Raw genomic sequence first — 17,204 nt, forward strand, 5'->3', positions numbered from 1 at the left:
GTCAAACATGTTGGGTCATGACCACTACCATCAAAAAAAAGTCAAGATGCCAAAGAGACACAAACTCAAGGCTCCACTAACCTGGCCCAGCTGCTGGTTTTCATGCTCATCCTGTTAAGGCAATATACTAAGATCTGTCCATCACTTCGGACTACAGACAGGTGAGAGTCTTCTGTAGCAAAGAGAGCTGAGGGCAGAGAATCTGGCCACAGGCCCAGAGCAAGGATGGAGTTACCCCAGGTTTCATGTGCTCGAAGAGAAAAAACATGTTTCTCCAGTAAAGCCTGTGCAAGCTGGTAGGAGATAAAAACACACAGGCAACATCTAAGTGCTATTACCAAAAGTAGAAGAGGAATAATAGTTTTCCAGGACCTTTGTGATCATCCCACAACTCTCATCACAGTCTTCAATTTTCAACACTACAAGCTAAATTCCACTTTGCCTAAAGACAGTTAAGTTTCAAAGAATATTTACATTTAACCTATTTTCCAGAAAAGTACTTAGATACCAGATCTCTACTACAGATAACTGAAGTGCTCCACTCTCAGTTCATTAAAGTCACCATCAATAAAAAGAATTTCCCCCATCCAAATAATGCAAAGTGTTATAAATGAGAAAGCTGTTTGAAATACTTCATGGTACCTTCTGGTTTGCTGGTGAATGCTGGGAGCAGACATATGCTTCCCAGCATACTTCAGAAAAGGCTCTGTCTAAACTCAGCCCTCGCTGTAGGTACTGCACAATGAATAAGGCTGTCTGAATTAGAGTTGAAATAGAGGACGTTGGAGAACCTACAAAGAAAAAAAATATTGCCTTCTATGAGCAACAGATTCTGCAAAATCTCCCATGAAAACAGATAAATTCATCTTCTCATCAAACTTTGTTTCATTCAATCCACCCACTTACCTTAGAAAGCCTTCTAAGTAGAATCTAGAGTCTCACCAGCACATTATGGACTTGTAAGAACATTCATATTCCTTCCCTATCTTGTCTCCCTCCCTCCATTTCTGGCTGTCACAAACATACTGCAGGAAAGTGAAAACTACAAGTAGGACAAAGCCTGGTCATTTATATCCTTAATCTAAAGTTGACAAACGCTGAAGTAGCAAAATGAGCATGGCCTCATAAAGGACCATGCACTTTAAAATCCAACAGAACTACATTCAAAGCCTCACTGCTTGGCTTTGATGAGTTATTCAACCTCTCTGAACCCTATTCTGTAACACGAAAACATGCCATGAAGAATTAATGTGAAAACTAAAAAACCAATAGACATTGTACCTAACACATAGCAGTTACTCAATAAATAGCATTTATCATTACCTTTGTTATTATTCTTGCCTGTTCCTGTATATTTGGACAGATAGGTTTTATTAGAAGAAATAACACCCTGTTTTAAGCAGTTCAAAGTTCCCTCTTTATACTATCTTCAAAAGACTCAATGACGAGATAAGAGGGATAAACTTTACAAATTTTAGTGCCTAAAGCAGTATTCCTTAAGGTAAGAGTGTCTGAATGAATCTACCAGAATCATCTGGGGAGCTTCTTTAAAATACTAATTTCTGTGTCTCACCCAGATTTACTGAACCCAATCTCGTAGGGGGAAGACAGGCATCAGCACATCTCTATTTTTAACAGACTTTTCTGGTAATTCCTATTTGTATGTACACTAAATTTAAGAACTCCTAGATTAAAAAAAAAAAAAAAAAAAGAACTCCTAGATTAGCAGTCAAATGGAAAAATATATGAATTTCTAGAAGAATAAAACTCTGCAGAGGCCTGTTAAGTCAAGCACCTTACCTACTACAGTGCTTTGGATCTCTGTGTGTAGAGCCAAGAGGCTATCACACACACTATCCCCCACCAACCCAAGGCTGTGCAGCAGAACTTTCAGATCCAGGTCATCTGGGATGTTTCCATCTCCTTCTCCTGAAATGTAGATTTCAAGTCCACGATTCCTCATAGCTCGGGATATTTCTCCATGAACAGGATCCATCGAGAGAAAAAGTCTAGCAATTCAAAGGGAAAAAAATTAAAATCACAGTTGCAACCAATGATGCAGCTCAGCAACAATTGGTGAGGGCAAATCCTATGTGTTAGAACTTCAGGGAGTTTATCAAGGGAGATACCGTTAACTAAAACTCTGCTATTTTCATCTAAATTCTATCTTTTAGTGCCAAAATGCACCAATATAGCAAAATCAGTTTCTCTAAACCTATTCTCCTTAGAAACTGTTTATCCAATGCACCTTTAATGCTGAGAATATAAATTCTTTCAGATAGTCCCCAAATCAGACAGTGCTAATTCATCATTCTAACTCACCTACAGAGATCAGAAAAGGGAGCAGTGTATTCTCCTGAAACAATTACCTTCATATATGTCTAGCAACATCTCCATCTAGCCAACATCTCCAAAGCTAAACAGTGGATTCCCTGCTAACCTTCCCATGTCAAACCTGCTCCTTTGCCAGTCTTTCCTTTCTCAATAAATGGCCCCCATATTTACCAATTACCCAAGCCAAAAACTTGTATAAAATCCTTGCTTCCTCTTTTTTTTCAACCCACACATCCATCAGAAAGTCCCACTCATATGGCCACGCTAGTCTAAGCTATCATATCTCTTGCCTGAACTACTGCAAAAAACTTGTGATCAGTCTCCCTGCTTCTACCCTTTACCATCATCCCACAATAGGGACCTCACCTCTCTTATTTTTTTATTCTTATTTTTTAAAGTAAGCTCTGTGCCCACAATGGGGCTTGAACTCACAACTCCAAGATCAAGAGTCGTATGTTCCACCTACGGAGCCAGCCAGGAGACCCTTCTTGTTTACTGATGCGATCCCAGAGTCTGGCAAATAGCAAAGCCTCAATAAATATGTGCTAACTGAATCAATAAGTGGGTGAACATACTTATAACTGGATAAATAAATCACGTAAAACACGTAAGAAGGTCCTACTTAAATGAGGCAGTCAGATTCTTAAGCAGAAACTTAAGAGGCAAGAATACCTGAAATTGGGATTTGGTGTTATGGTGGGAGTGGATCCATCTATCATCCCCCTCTCACTAAGGGTGAGAACACCTCCAGGTTCAAGCAAAGCATTCAAACGATCCAGCACCGATGGGCTGCACAAAGAGAATTCAAATACAATGGTGACAGATTGACATGCTGCACTGGTTCTATTTTCCTTGCACAGGCCTCCTACTGCTCCTGACTCAGGTCGTCCTTAAGCATAGACCACTCCCCCCATATATAATTGTGCTCTCTCTCCCTGTCCATTCCCCTTTTCACCCCCAAAGGCATTCTTTCCAGAGATTTACAAACAGTAAATATGTAAAATATTTGTTAAATAAGTAAATGAAATTAAGGAAAATTGTCCCATGATCTATAGCTCTTTGTTTTTTCTTTCTCCTTCCATCTCTCCACTTCCTAACATTATCAAACCAATTTGAAGACACCTGGATTTCAATTCAAACATTCTGAAAAAATGTCCAGGTAGAGAAACTCATCATCTTGACCTGGAATAGTTTCTATTATGCTGTGTACTACGGAAGTTTTACGATGCCTTTTTCCTTACTTTAGAATCAAATCAATACACATTGATGCACATTTACTAAATGTCTGGCCTGTAAAAGATCGCTATTTCAAAAATTTGACCTCAAGAATGACCCTAACAAAAGGAGTATTTTCGATATTAAATAAAAAGGTCTACCTCAAAAATGGTTGGAAAAGTAACCCAATTGTGTTAGCCTTCAGCTCAATTCAAAACAGTCATACAAAACTAAAATCTTACAACTATGACCAACTACCTTTGTTCACCACAGGGATATGTATCTAGTTAACAATGGGTTCAAAATACCAGAGTTTTCAACTGGGTTTCTACTTTGACATCCATATCTCAAATATCAATCTTGTGCTTAAGCAGAAGGTCCTTACTTGCAGAAGTTAACATTGTCCATCAAAAGCCAATCTCCAGACTTCAGAGCCCGAACAAACATGCTGTCAACCCATTCAAATGTGCCATGGCTGTGGCCACTGGTGGACTGCAGAAGCTTCACCCCAAAATTTCGGAACTCTTCCACAAGTTTGGCAAATTCTGAAACGTCACAGCCATAGCGTTTATTTTCAAACTGGGACAATAAGAAAACCAACAAAAGAAAAACAAAAAACCCTAAGAGTTTATTAAAAGAAAATTGGAGGGCAGCCTGGGTGGCTCAGTGGTTTAGTGCCCACCTTTGGCCCAGGGTGTGATCCTGGAGACCTAGGATCGAGTCCCACATCAGGCTCCCTGCATGGAGCCTGCCTCTCCCTCTGCCTGTATATCTGCCCCTCTCTCTGTGTGTGTCTTTCATGAATAAATAAAATATTTTTAAAAAGAAAGAAAATTGGAAACTTCTGACCCAGATTTTTTTAAAAGATTTATTTATTTATTTATTCATGAGAAAGAGAGAGAGAGGCAGAGACACAGGCAGAGGGAGAGGCAGGCTCCTTGCAGGGAGTCCGATGGAGGACTCGATCCCTGAAATGGGATCGCACCCTGAATCAAAGGCAGACACTCAACTGCTGAGCCACCCAGAAGTCCCTGGCCTTAGTGTTTAAAGTTTTGTAATAGAGTATAAATAAGAAGGGGTTTTTTGTTTTGTTTTTGTTTAAACAAAACAGGTAAAAAAAAAAAAAAAGAAAAGAAAAGAAGAAAATAGAAAAGAAAAGAAAAAAGAAAAGAAAAGAAAAGAAAAGAAAAGAAAAGAAAAGAAAAGAAAAGAAAAGAAAAGAAAAGAAAAGAAAAGAAAAATTAGGGCTGGTGGCAGAAAATATTTTTTAATGCCTTTCTGAATTAATGGCTAGGTAGAGGGAACTCAAAGGTGATAGTAAAGGTAAATAATCTTTGTTATAATTTCTTAAATGGCATAAGGAGATAATGCCTCCCACCTATTACTGCATTTTTATCAAATGAAAGGACACTAAAAATTGGCACAATGAAAATCAACGCCATTAAACTAGACTTTCTTTATAATGACGATATCATACGATTATAGTAACAACTGGTATTTATTTGCTTAGTGCTTAAACAGCCCATGCCAAAAACTTTTCAACTGCTCTTTTTTTTATTGGAAGTTCTCTTATGACTCTTGTTCGTATCACCAAGTATTATGCATTGGACTCCATGAGGAATAATAAAGTTTAGACTTTACCTCCACTGTTAACCACCTAAAAACTGTATCAAATATATGAAACAACTGCTTTCAAACACTGGCCAACAGCAGAGGGCTATGACACCTAAGGAAAGGAAGCCCTATAATTTCACTCGATTTCTGCCTGGAAGCAATTTCAGGATCGCAAAGCAAGGAGAGGGAATTCAAACATACCACTGAGGTCTCAGACAGACTGGAAACAAACCTACCACATTGAAGCAAATAGGCTGAGAAATATTCTCACCATAAACCCTATCTCTAGTGCTGTGTGACCCACAACTTGGAAAAGCCTGAAAACGTGGAGCTTCTCACTATGGAACAAAAGGTTTGAACCAGGGATCCCTGGTTGGCGCAGCGGTTTAGCGCCTGCCTTTGGCCCAGGGCACGATCCTGGAGACCCGGGATCGAATCCCACGTCGGGCTCCCAGTGCATGGAGCCTGCTACTCCCTCTACCTGTGTCTCTGCCTCCCTCCCTCTCTCTCTCTCTCTCTCTCTCTCTGTGACTATTATAAATAAATAAATTAAAAAAAAAAAAAAAAGGTTTGAACCACACATCAGGAATCCCAACTTCTAAAACATGAACCTGAAAGGCAAGCCCTCAAAACATCTATCTTCTAAAAGCAACAGGGTCGCATCCCAAGAATACAAGATTGTGATCGGAGAAAGGGCTCACACACACTCAGACTCATCCACCCCAGGGCACAGCTAAGAGAGACAGCTAACTGCACCCAGACTCAAAGTGAAGGAGGCTCACCTGGCTGTATGGAAGACACATCTGAGAAGCAAGCACCTAATATAACATATACATCCTAGAGCCCGCTGGAACACTATCTGGGGAAGAAGACTGATGGGCACGATCTTTGTGCTCTTCCTTTGTGGTGCTCTAGAGCACCAGTACTTCCTAGAAAGCTTTTTACATTAAGCCTTGGGCTCTGATTTTTATAGCTATCACTCAGGGGATGCCTCTTGATCCTCTGGCTCTGGAGGCCAGGAGAGGTTGAGTTCCTGATCTCATGGAACTGTAATAAGCAGAGATAGAATTGGTAAATTCTACGAACATTCAAAAAGAGTATCAATCTTTCTCAAACAATTCCCCAAAAAATATAAGAAGAAGAAAGAAGAAAGAAGAAAGAAGAAAGAGGAGGAGGAGGAGGAGGAAGAGGAGGAGGAGGAGGAGGAGGAGGAGGAGGAGGAAGAAGAAGAAGAAGAAGAAGAAGAAGAAGAAGAAGAAGAAGAAGAAAAAAGAAGAAAGAAGAAGGAATTTTTCCAAATTCATTTTATAATGTCAGCATTACCCCGATACCAAAACCTGACAAGGATGCCACAAGAAAAGAAAATTACAGCCTATGGGTGCCTCGCTGGCTCAGTTGGTAGAGCATTCAACTCTTGAGCTTACAGCTGTGAGTTCAAGCCCCACATGGAGTCTACTTAAAAAAAATATATATAGGCTAATATCACTGATAAACATAGATCTGAAGATTCCCAACAAAACAATCAGTAAACTAAATTCAGCAATACAGTGAAAGGATCATACACTACAATGAAATGGTTTTTATTCCAGGGATGCAAAAATGGTTCAATATCCGTGAATCAATGTGACAAAACAAGTTAACAAAATGAAGGATAGGGCAGCCCCGGTGGCTCAGCGGTTTAGCGCCGCCTGCAGCTCAGGGCGTGATCCTGGGGACCCAGGATCGAGTCCCATGTCGGGCTCCCTGCATGGAGCCTGCTTCTCCCTCTGCCTGTGTCTCTGCCTCTTTCTCTCTCCTCTCTGTGTATTCTCATGAATAAATAAATAAAATCTTAAAAAAAAATGGAGGATAAAAATCATATGACCATTTCAATAGAGGCAGAAAAAGCACCTGACAAAATTCAACATCCATTCATGATAAAAACCCTTAATAAAGTGAGTACAGAGGGAATATGCTTCAACATATTAATATATTACTATATATAGTTTTATTATAACACAGATAACATCACACTCAGCAACAAAAAGCTGACAGCTTTTCCTCTGAGATCAAGAACAAGGTAAGGATGTCAACTCTCACCATTTTATTCAACACAATACTGGAAATCCAAGCCAGAGCAATTAGGAGAGAAAAATAAACCATCTGAATTGGAAAGGAAAAAGGAAAACTGTCACTATTTGCACATGATGTAACATTACATAGAGAAAACCCTACACCACCACAAAAAAAGAAAAAAAATTCAGTGAACTTGCAGAACACAAAATCAACACACAAAAATTCACTGTGGTGCAGCCCCGGTGGCACAGCAGTTTGGCACTGCCTGCAGCCCGGGGTATGATCCTGGAGACTGGGATAGAATCCCACATAGGGTTCCCTGCATGGAGCCTGCTTCTCCCTCTGCCTGTGTCTCTGCCTCTCTCTCTCTCTGTCTCTCTCTCTGTCTCTATGAATAAATAAATAAAATATTTAAAAAATTCACTGTTTCTATACACTAATAATAAACTATAGGAAATTGAAACAATCACATTTATAATCACATTAAAAATAGACAGGAATAAATTTAACCAAGGCTGTGAAAGATCTGTATGTTGAAAACTGCAAGACATTAACAAAAGAAACGATGAAGACACAAATAAATACAAAGATATTTTGTTCTCTTGGACTAATGTATATTAAAATTTCCAAACTATCCAAAGCTATATACAGATTAAATACAATCCCTATCAAAATTCCAGTGATATTTTTCACTGAAATAGTAGAAATAAGGCTAAAATTTGTATGGAACTATAAAAGATCCCAAATAGCCAAAGCAATATTAAAAGAAAATTCCACACATATATGGTCAAGTAATTTACAACAAAGGAACCAAGAATACACGATGGGGTAATGACAATCTCTTCAATTATAAAAATGGTGCTGGGAGGGATCCCTGGGTGGCTCAGCGGTTTAGCGCCTGCCTTCAGCCCAGGGCGTGGTCCTGGAGACCCAGGATTGAGTCCCACATCAGACTCCCTGCATGGAGTCTGCTTCTCCCTCTGCCTGTGTGTCTGCCTCTCTCTCTTTCTGTCTCTCATGAATAAATAAAATCTTTAAAAAAAGAAAGAAAGAAAAATGGTGCTGGGGAAATTGGATAGCAACATACAAAGCCACACATAACTTCTGACTCCTCAAAAACCTAACCACTAATAGCCACCTTACCAGCAGCAGTCTATTAACACATTATGCACACTATATATACTATATACTGTATTCTTACAATTCTTAGTAAGCTAAAAGATTTTAAAAATATTATAAGGAAAATACATTTATATATTTTTGGGAAAAAATCCACACATAAGTCAACCCATTCAGTTCAAACGCCATGTTGCTCAAGGATCAACAAAAATGCAGCACTAAGCGCTTAAAATTTCCAGCATCCAATCAAAATTACTAGACATACAAAGAAAATATGACTTACAACCAGGAAAAAAAAAGTCAATAGAACAAAACCAAAAATCAGATAATGAAATTAGCAAAAATGTTAATACAGCTATTATAAAAAAGCATAAGCATTTAAGATAAATATATTCTAGTTCTCATGTTAATAATATAAGTCAAGTATCTTCACAGTAATGTTAAGATATAAATATTTACAGAGAAAAATATTTAGCCAAAAATAAAACAGAAAAATTGTTTGACACACCTTTTCTCACTCTATTAATGCCCCTAAGAAATTACTCAATATGAAAGTGATTCCTAAATAAGCAGTATTTAGAATGAGCTGTGAGAACTTACTCTAAATATTTAAATTTCAACTGAAAGATACATAGAAGAACTAGACTGAAGGCTGTAAGGTTAGAGGATTAGATTCAAAACCTAGTCAAGCCACTTTGTAACTGTACAACATTAAGCATGGTATTTAACCTCTATGAGCAACCATTTCCATAAGCATAAAATGAAGATAATCTTTCCTTGTAATGCAGTGGTATTGTGAGGTTTAAAAGTAAATTTTTAATACAAGACTACCACCCACTTGGAATTCATAGCTCAATGGGAAATTTTATAATACTCACCTTCAAAAAATTTATAAACCAATGTATAACTCCATTAAATGTCTCTCACAATTAAATTTGAGTGAATGAGGAAAGGATTTCAAATCTAAATAATGGGCTTGAATTGGGGGAATTGACAAATCAAATCAACAATAAAATCATTCTCCTGCTTAAGAAAGTAAACTATTTGACCCACAGCCATGGATACATTGTTTATAGAGCTAGATGAGAGGAGTCTCACTTCTTTATCTCTAAGGAATCAACCCTTTATAACCAGTAACAGGCTTTGAAAATAAAAGATGACAATCATAGTGACAGACACAATCTATGAGCCTTTAATCTTCCCTAAAAGCATAGTCTTCATCACCCAAAAAACTGCACCACAAAATGAGAGAAGTTTCCATGTTAACTGAAGATTTTCTTCCACTTTCTATACAAAACTAATAAACACGTCCTAATGATCAATTTAGATTTCTATTCTCCCATTTAAATATTTAATTTTGGGGAGTGCCTGGGTGGCTCAGTTGATTAAGCATCTGCCTTTGGCTCAGGTCATGATCTAGGGTCCTGGGATAGAGCCCCAAGTCAGGCTCCCTGCTCAGCAGGGAGTCTGCTTGTTTCTCTTCTCTCCCTTCCACCCCTCAACCCCCCATACACTCATGCTCTCTTGAGCGTGCACTCTCTTTCAAATAAATAAATAATAATTTAAAATAAAATAAAATTTTAGGGACGCCTAGGTGGCTCAGCGGTTGAGCATCTGTCTTTGGCTCAGGGCGTGATCTCGCGGTCCTGGGAGTGAGGCTTGCATCAGGCTCCCTGCATGGAGCCTGCTTCTCACTCTGCCTCCATTTCTGTCTCTCTCTCTGAGTCTCTCATGAATAAGTAAATAAAATCATAACTAACTGAATGAATGAATAAATGTTAATATTTTGAGAAATTATTTAACTAGTTTTAAAAGCCAAGAAAAAAATAAAGCCAGTTTACACGCAAATGATTTACTATCATAGATGATTACATACAAGATAAACTATCAAGCTCACTAAATTTCTTTCATTTTTGCTTTATGGTAATTCTAAGTTATTTTACATCAGCTTCATGTTACTTTCCGAAACAAATATTTTCAAGTTTTCTTAATAACTATTACATTAATTAAAAAATTACAGATAATACCTTACAAATACATTACTACTTATACATGGACACTACATGGACAATACTATCTACATATCTGATACACATATCCAAACACACATACCTGCCTTGGAGTAGGAGTTGATTTTGTTGTTGAGTCGCTGCATAAGCAATAATACTGCTTCCAGCTTGTTGACAATCTCCATCGTGATACCTTTACCAGCATCTCCAAGACACTTGGGCTTATAAGTCAGAAGAAAGTGACTCCAGGCTCGTAGCACTACTTCTGCATCATCAGAACTGATAAGAAGGCTGTCTCTTAACAGTGCCCTTACAGTGCCTTCCACCTTTTCTAGCAGCTGCCTCCATGGCCGTATAAGATCAACCTGAAATTTCCAGAGCATAAACTCATCATAGCCACTGGCCAGAGTCAAAAGAACACTCCTTTAAATTAAAAAACAAAACAAAAATTCCTACTTGTAGTCACCAACACAAAAGACCAAGAGTCAGACCACAGCATTATACATGTTTTGACTGAAAATGCAAAGGCAGACTTTACCTGCTCAAATCCACCCAGAAGCTCTGTAGTATCCATTGCACTGTTCATAGCCATGATCTTTAACGTGTGACCAGTAAGGTGTGCCAGAAGCTGGACCAGGCTGGTCTTGCCCACAGAGGCTGGACCCACAAGGATGACCATCCAGCTCATCTGCACACATTTCATAATAGACTCCAGAGACTGTAATGACTGGTGCAGGAGCAACAGGGGACGGCGGGACAGGAGAGGAACGTAACTACCACGGGAAAGGACAGAGTAGCCCAGCTGAAAAAGACATGCCAGTCAGATTTCACAAGTGTGCCTGGTTGTGGGGGCAGAGGAAATCAAAGAAAAATGTAAAAGAATAGTGGTTTATCCTACATGACTCACCTGAACATCATAAGGAGTGATGTGAAATAGTCTGGTTCCCAAGTAAGGGTTGGAACTTGAATTAAACACATCCTTGAACACAGCAATGACCTAAATGAAGATAATACAATCAAAACATGAATCACTTCATCAAATTCTGAGCCAAATCTTCTAGAAAACATGCACAGCAAGAGATATCACGATACTGTGAATGAACACTAGTCACAATTTCCCTATCCTTTTGATTTTTCTCTTATAGATTACATTTATTTAAATCTTCAGAATGAGGGGATCCCTGGGTGGCGCAGCGGTTTAGCGCCTGCCTTTGGCCCAGGGCGCGATCCTCTAGACCCGGGATCGAATCCCACGTCGGGCTCCCGGTGCATGGAGCCTGCTTCTCCCTCTGCCTATGTCTCTGCCTCTCTCTCTCTCTCTCTGTGTGTGTGTGTGTGACTATCATAAATAAATAAAAATTTAAAAAAATAAAATAAAATAAAATAAATCTTCAGAATGAAAGCAAACTGGAACTCAAGAAAAGAGTAATCACCTAATCTCAAACTATTTGAGATTCCAGTTGAGAATATATCATAAATTAAAGCCATGGATATTATGGCAAATCTACAGATGAAAAATGAATCTGCTTTCCTTTTTCTTTTTGTTAAAAGATTTTATTCATTTATTCACGAGACACACACAGAGAGGCAGCCCAATATGGGACTCAATCCCAGGTCTCAAGGATCATGTCCTGAGCTGAAAGCAGAGGCTCAACCACTGAGCCACCCACGCCTCCCTGAATCTGCTTTCCTCATTCAAGATACCATCTAAAAAGAAGGTAGAATAGTCTGAAGATTTTGAAGAGCAGTGACCATTTTTTGAGCATCTATTATGTGCCAAACATTATAGAAGTGCTTTAATAGATTATTTCTGATCCTTACAGCCTTGCAAGATAGGTATCATTTCTACTTTATAGATATAGATAGCAGAATTCATAAGAGTTATAGGATTTACTCATGGTTAGTAAGTGATTTATTCCATAATATGATTTTAGCTTTCTAAATATTTATGTAGAATGACAACCATTGCCATTTTTCTGATTATTTACATTAGTTATCCCTTCCTTACCAGAAATACAATTAGAAAACTTGCCTATAGCCCTACTTCTTTCCTTCCTGGATTTCTTTTTAAGAGGAATTGGGGCAGAGAGGATAGCTAGGGATGTGTAAAATACACAATTTAGTCCAGAGTAGCAAGAAAAATTCCGGCCACCCAAAATAAGTACACCAAATTGCATGTTTCTAACAAAGCAGCCAAAACTCATTATCACTGTACACTGGACTAAAGTCAGAAAATAAGATAACAATATTATAAAATAAGTCATAGGACAGAATGTACAGCATGGTGACTGTAGTCAATAATACAGTATTGTGTATTTGAAAATTGCTAATAGAACAAGTTTCAAAAGTTGTCATCCAAAGGAAAGTCTTTTTTAACTATGTAAGGTGACACGTGTTAACTAGACATATTATGATCATTCCACAAGGTAAACAAATACTGAATCACTGTGTTATACACCTGAAAATAATGTTTATATGTTAGTTATATCTCAACTAAAAAAATTAATAAGAGTTTGACAAACAGGAAAAAAAAAAAAAGGTAAAATTATTATCAGTACCAAATGTTGACTAGGGGTCAAAGAGCAGCACACGAGAAAGTGCTCCTGTCACATACTGCTGGGTCCAGGTACTCAGTGACCTTATATTCTACTCCAAGGCAGATTATCCTCTCCTCTCCCTAATAGTCCACCAGAATTAAAATTACAAATACATTCACAATGTGGTTTATTTAGTTTTATTAAGTCAGACTGAATTTACTCAAACTCTTCCAGCTTAAATAAGCCTTTCTCCTATTACTATTTTTCCTCACTTTTGTGGGTGTGAATTACAATAACTGACACAGAGAACGGACAGAAACCTTTCCTTATAGTGACATACCATCTAACATCAATTACCCAATTAACTGGCCAGGGTCTTGCCACAATGAATACACTATAATTAGTAAGTGGACAAAGAAAATAAAGTTCTAGGTGATGGTATATGAATTATAAGTAATAAAATTATATTTTCTAAAAACTAGGTGAATACTTTATTCTAATATAATGACCAAAAGCCACTTGTACATAATAAATGAGTTAACATTTGGCTACAATTGTGAGATGGAAGGAAAGTTCGGGGCTGGAGTGCTGGCTCTACCACTTACTATAGGTGATACCCCATGACTCTAGGCACTGGATCCTCATTGGGAAGAGGTCATGATAGTGCCTCTTGCCTGCAGCTACTGTGAGTATTCTGTGAGACTGGACTTTAAATACCACAAAGCAAAATGAACAGCTGATTAGTTGTTCTAATATTGGCTAGAAATTCTAGTGTCATTTTCTATTTACAAAGGAGATATTTTTATTTCCATTCAGATACAGAATATTCTCCTACAATACCTACTTATATTTTCTAGATAAAAGGCTTTGTAGCTCAAAAGTTTATTTAAAAACAGAAAACCCTCCTCCTCTACTGATTATCACCTGTCTCCTCCTGTTTCTCCCCTTTGTGCCTTGAAAGATGATGAAGACCTAGTTCTTTTTTTTTTTTTTTTGACCTAGTTCTTTATTTATTTATTACTGGGAGGCCATAGTTTTTTTTTTCTTTTTAAGATTTATTTATGTATTTATTTATTTATGATAGACCGAGAGAGAGAGAGAGAGAGAGAGAGGGGCAGAGACACAGGAGGAAGGAGAAGCAGGCTCCATGCCAGGAGCCCGACGTGGGACTCGATCCTGGGACTCCAGATCGCGCCCTGGGCCAAAGGCAAGCGCCAAACCGCTGAGCCACCCAGGGATCCCCTTGGGAGGCCATAGTTTTAAGAAGGTTTGCAATAAGAGGGTTCAGAGAGATCAACAAATTGTGTATTCCAAAGCAAACTACTCTGCACTTTGAGACCTTGAGATAGGTGAACATTTAGTCTCTTTAACTTCTAAATTCTAAGCAGCTTTCCTGAGGTTAGTATTATTAGTGAGTATGCCTTTTCTCTCCCTTAGGAAGAAATCAACTTTCAGATGGAAAAAAACACAAGGAACAAGAGTGAAACTCACCTTTTCTTTGTCTTCCTTGGTTCTCATTCTCTCACCATAGACCAAAAACACATGTTGACCAGGATCATAACACCCGGGAGACTGGTCAACTAGCATCAACTGACACCAGCGGAAAAGGTCCCGAAGGTTGAATTCCCAGGGTCCTCCTTTTTGCCCCCATTTCTTTTCAACAGTCACTTCATGATCAATCTAAAAAGAAAACGCCATTCATTACTGGGAAACATGTCCCATTGGTAGGCACTGCCTTAAGTACTTTTATTGTACTACAAATGCATACATAATCGGGAAACAGAAATTAGCAGGTTTGATACAAATGTCTCTTTCTCCCAACCCAGATGTCTAAATTAGGATACTCTTGGTAAGCATTAACATCCATACACAAAATAGATCTGAATTACTATAATCCTCAAATGAGTAGTTTCTTCCACTAAAAATGTGTATTATTCAATGTGGTTTATTTTAGAGAGACTGGTAAATTTGATGGTATCCCACATTGAAAAAATTATGGTTCTAAAAAAGACTTATGGTTCTATCACAGCATGAAAATAAAAAACAATACAAGTAGGTACTTACTTGGTTATTGAAAGCAACCATCTTCTTAACAATATTTTTGTCAATGGCTGGAAACAGAGTACTAGCAATGAACTCCATGTCAATTACTGTAAGGGGATCCACAAAGACCTATCGAATCCAAAAAGAACACGAAGAAATGCTATTGCTTCTCTTTACTGAACACCAAGAAGGACTACCACTTGTAAAGTAAAACTGTTATTTAACACCAAAGTAACGATACCTCAGTTTAGATATATATAAAAATTGAGTAAAAGAAATCTTTCCAAAAAAAAAGAAAAAGAAAAGAAATCTTTCCTTGCATTTTTAGGATACAGAATCCTAAAGATAAACGAAATGCAGGCAACAGAGGTTTTGTTGTTAGCTCCATGCTAGTGAATTTTTTAAGTGCATAGGAGCATTAACTTTAAAATTTCAACTTTTTTGGGCAGCCCAGGTGGCTCAATGGTTTAGCGCTGCCTTCAGCCCAGGGCATGATCCTGGAGACCTGGGATCGAGTCCCACGTCAGGCTCCCTGCATGGAGCCTCTTTCTCTTTCTGCCTATCTCTGCCTCTCTCTCTTTCTGTGTCTCTCATGAATAAATAAATGTTTTTTTTTAAATTTTCAACTTTTCAATTGAAAAGTTTAAATGTTTGAAATTCTTCATAATAAATTATTCTGAAAAGATATTCAGCAAATTATTAACTGTCAATGGAAAGGGACATTAAAGAAAGCTAACATCTAGAGCCATTTCAAACTGGAGCCGAATCAAACTTTGGCAAATAAATGTTAAAACAAGTAAGCATATGTACACACACACATTCTCCCCCACCCCCACCCCCGCATTTCTGCAAATGAGAATATAGGCAGGAAGAAAGACATCGAATGTTAATAATAATTGACTCTGGTATGGAGAATACTGGACTTTTTTATTCTTCCTGGTAGTTTTCTGTTCTTTCTCACTTTATTTTTATTTTTTTTTTAAGATTGTATTTATTCATGAGAGAGAGAGAGAGAGAGGCAGAGACACAGGCAGAGGAAGGAGCAGGCTCCCTGTAGGTAGCCCGAGGTGGGACTCAAATCCACGGACCCCAGGATCACACCCTGGGCCGAGGGCAGACACTCAACCGCTGAGCCACGCAGGCGTCCCTCTTTCTCACTTTAACTGAAATGCATTATTTTCATCATAAAAAAAAATTCAGTATTTTAATAGATCACTTAGACACCTGGAAAGGCTGATTACTGGCCTTTATTTTGAGCACAGTAATGGGATTTCCTGGAGGAATGGTTACCTTACTCTCTGCTAACTGATAACACACCAGATCCTCCTAACTAAAGACAAAGGGACTCATACCAGGAGGAGAGTGATGATGGGAAATCAGTCACATCAATAGTCATTACATAAAGACACAGAATTGAGAAACAGATCATTAAACTGATGCTCTCTCATTCTTATAGTGAGTGTCCTAATAGCTTTGTGCCAGCAGTCTTATCACCCTCGACACTCCACCTGTAGTCTCCATGGCAACAGCAAATCTTACCTGAGTGAATCTGTTAAGGAAAGACCTTGGCAAGCCCTTCCTCCCACCTCCTTGTCTAAAAGGATTTTGACACCCGAAAATCTTCGTCTTTTCATGCTGTACTTGAAAACTCATTCCTAACTCAGGAACATAGATTTCTCCTCTGTGGTCAAAACAAGCATTGAGTCCTTCCAATACAGACTGAGAAGCCAGGTTGAGCTATTTGAAGAAAATATACATATTTATTACATATAAATATGGCATAACTATACCAAAAAGCAGAATAATATGCATAAAAAGTAGAACAGTATTGTTTTCAAGAGGAGAAAGCTCAAACAATATAAATAATATTCTATTTTTTTTTAGATTTTTTTTTTGAAAGAAGGGAGGAAGGTATGAGGGGTAGAGAGAATCTCCAGTAGACCCCCTGCTGAGCACAGGGCCTGCCTTGGGACTCAATTCCTTGGAAGACAAAACCAAGAGTCAGATGCTTAACCAATTGAGCCACCCTAGGAACCCTGGTAACATTTTATTTCTTTCTTTTTTTTTTTTTAAGATTTTATTTATTCATGAGAGACACAGAGAGAGAAAGGCAAAGAGTAGGCAGAGGGAGAAGCAGGCTCCAGGCAGGGAGCCTGACGTGGGACTCAATCCTGAGACCACGGATCACGCCCCAAGCCAGGGACAGGTGCTCAACCACTGAACCACCCAGGCATCCCACATTCTATTTCTTTCTTTTTTTTTTTTTTTTTTATTTATG

The 17,204-nt window shown here is 38.3% G+C and overlaps 1 protein-coding gene across 3 annotated transcripts in view; it reads right to left on the reverse strand.

Moving 5' to 3' along the window:
- MDN1 (midasin AAA ATPase 1) overlaps window positions 1-17,204 on the reverse strand; it is a 166,430-nt gene that overhangs the window by 63,806 nt on the left and 85,420 nt on the right. For all 3 annotated transcript variants that reach the window (XM_038554729.1, XM_038554731.1, XM_038554730.1), the window contains exons 38-48: window positions 16,466-16,663; window positions 14,948-15,055; window positions 14,375-14,563; window positions 11,254-11,343; window positions 10,885-11,148; window positions 10,450-10,711; window positions 3,935-4,094; window positions 3,007-3,123; window positions 1,801-2,009; window positions 643-791; window positions 82-293 (exon numbers count right to left, since the gene is read on the reverse strand). In XM_038554729.1, coding sequence (XP_038410657.1) covers window positions 82-293; window positions 643-791; window positions 1,801-2,009; window positions 3,007-3,123; window positions 3,935-4,094; window positions 10,450-10,711; window positions 10,885-11,148; window positions 11,254-11,343; window positions 14,375-14,563; window positions 14,948-15,055; window positions 16,466-16,663 — 1,958 coding nt within the window. The remainder of the gene's footprint in view (window positions 1-81; window positions 294-642; window positions 792-1,800; window positions 2,010-3,006; window positions 3,124-3,934; window positions 4,095-10,449; window positions 10,712-10,884; window positions 11,149-11,253; window positions 11,344-14,374; window positions 14,564-14,947; window positions 15,056-16,465; window positions 16,664-17,204) is intronic.

Source organism: Canis lupus, chromosome 12 (genome assembly GCF_011100685.1).
Source record: "Canis lupus familiaris isolate Mischka breed German Shepherd chromosome 12, alternate assembly UU_Cfam_GSD_1.0, whole genome shotgun sequence".
NCBI classification, from domain to species: Eukaryota; Metazoa; Chordata; class Mammalia; order Carnivora; family Canidae; genus Canis; species Canis lupus.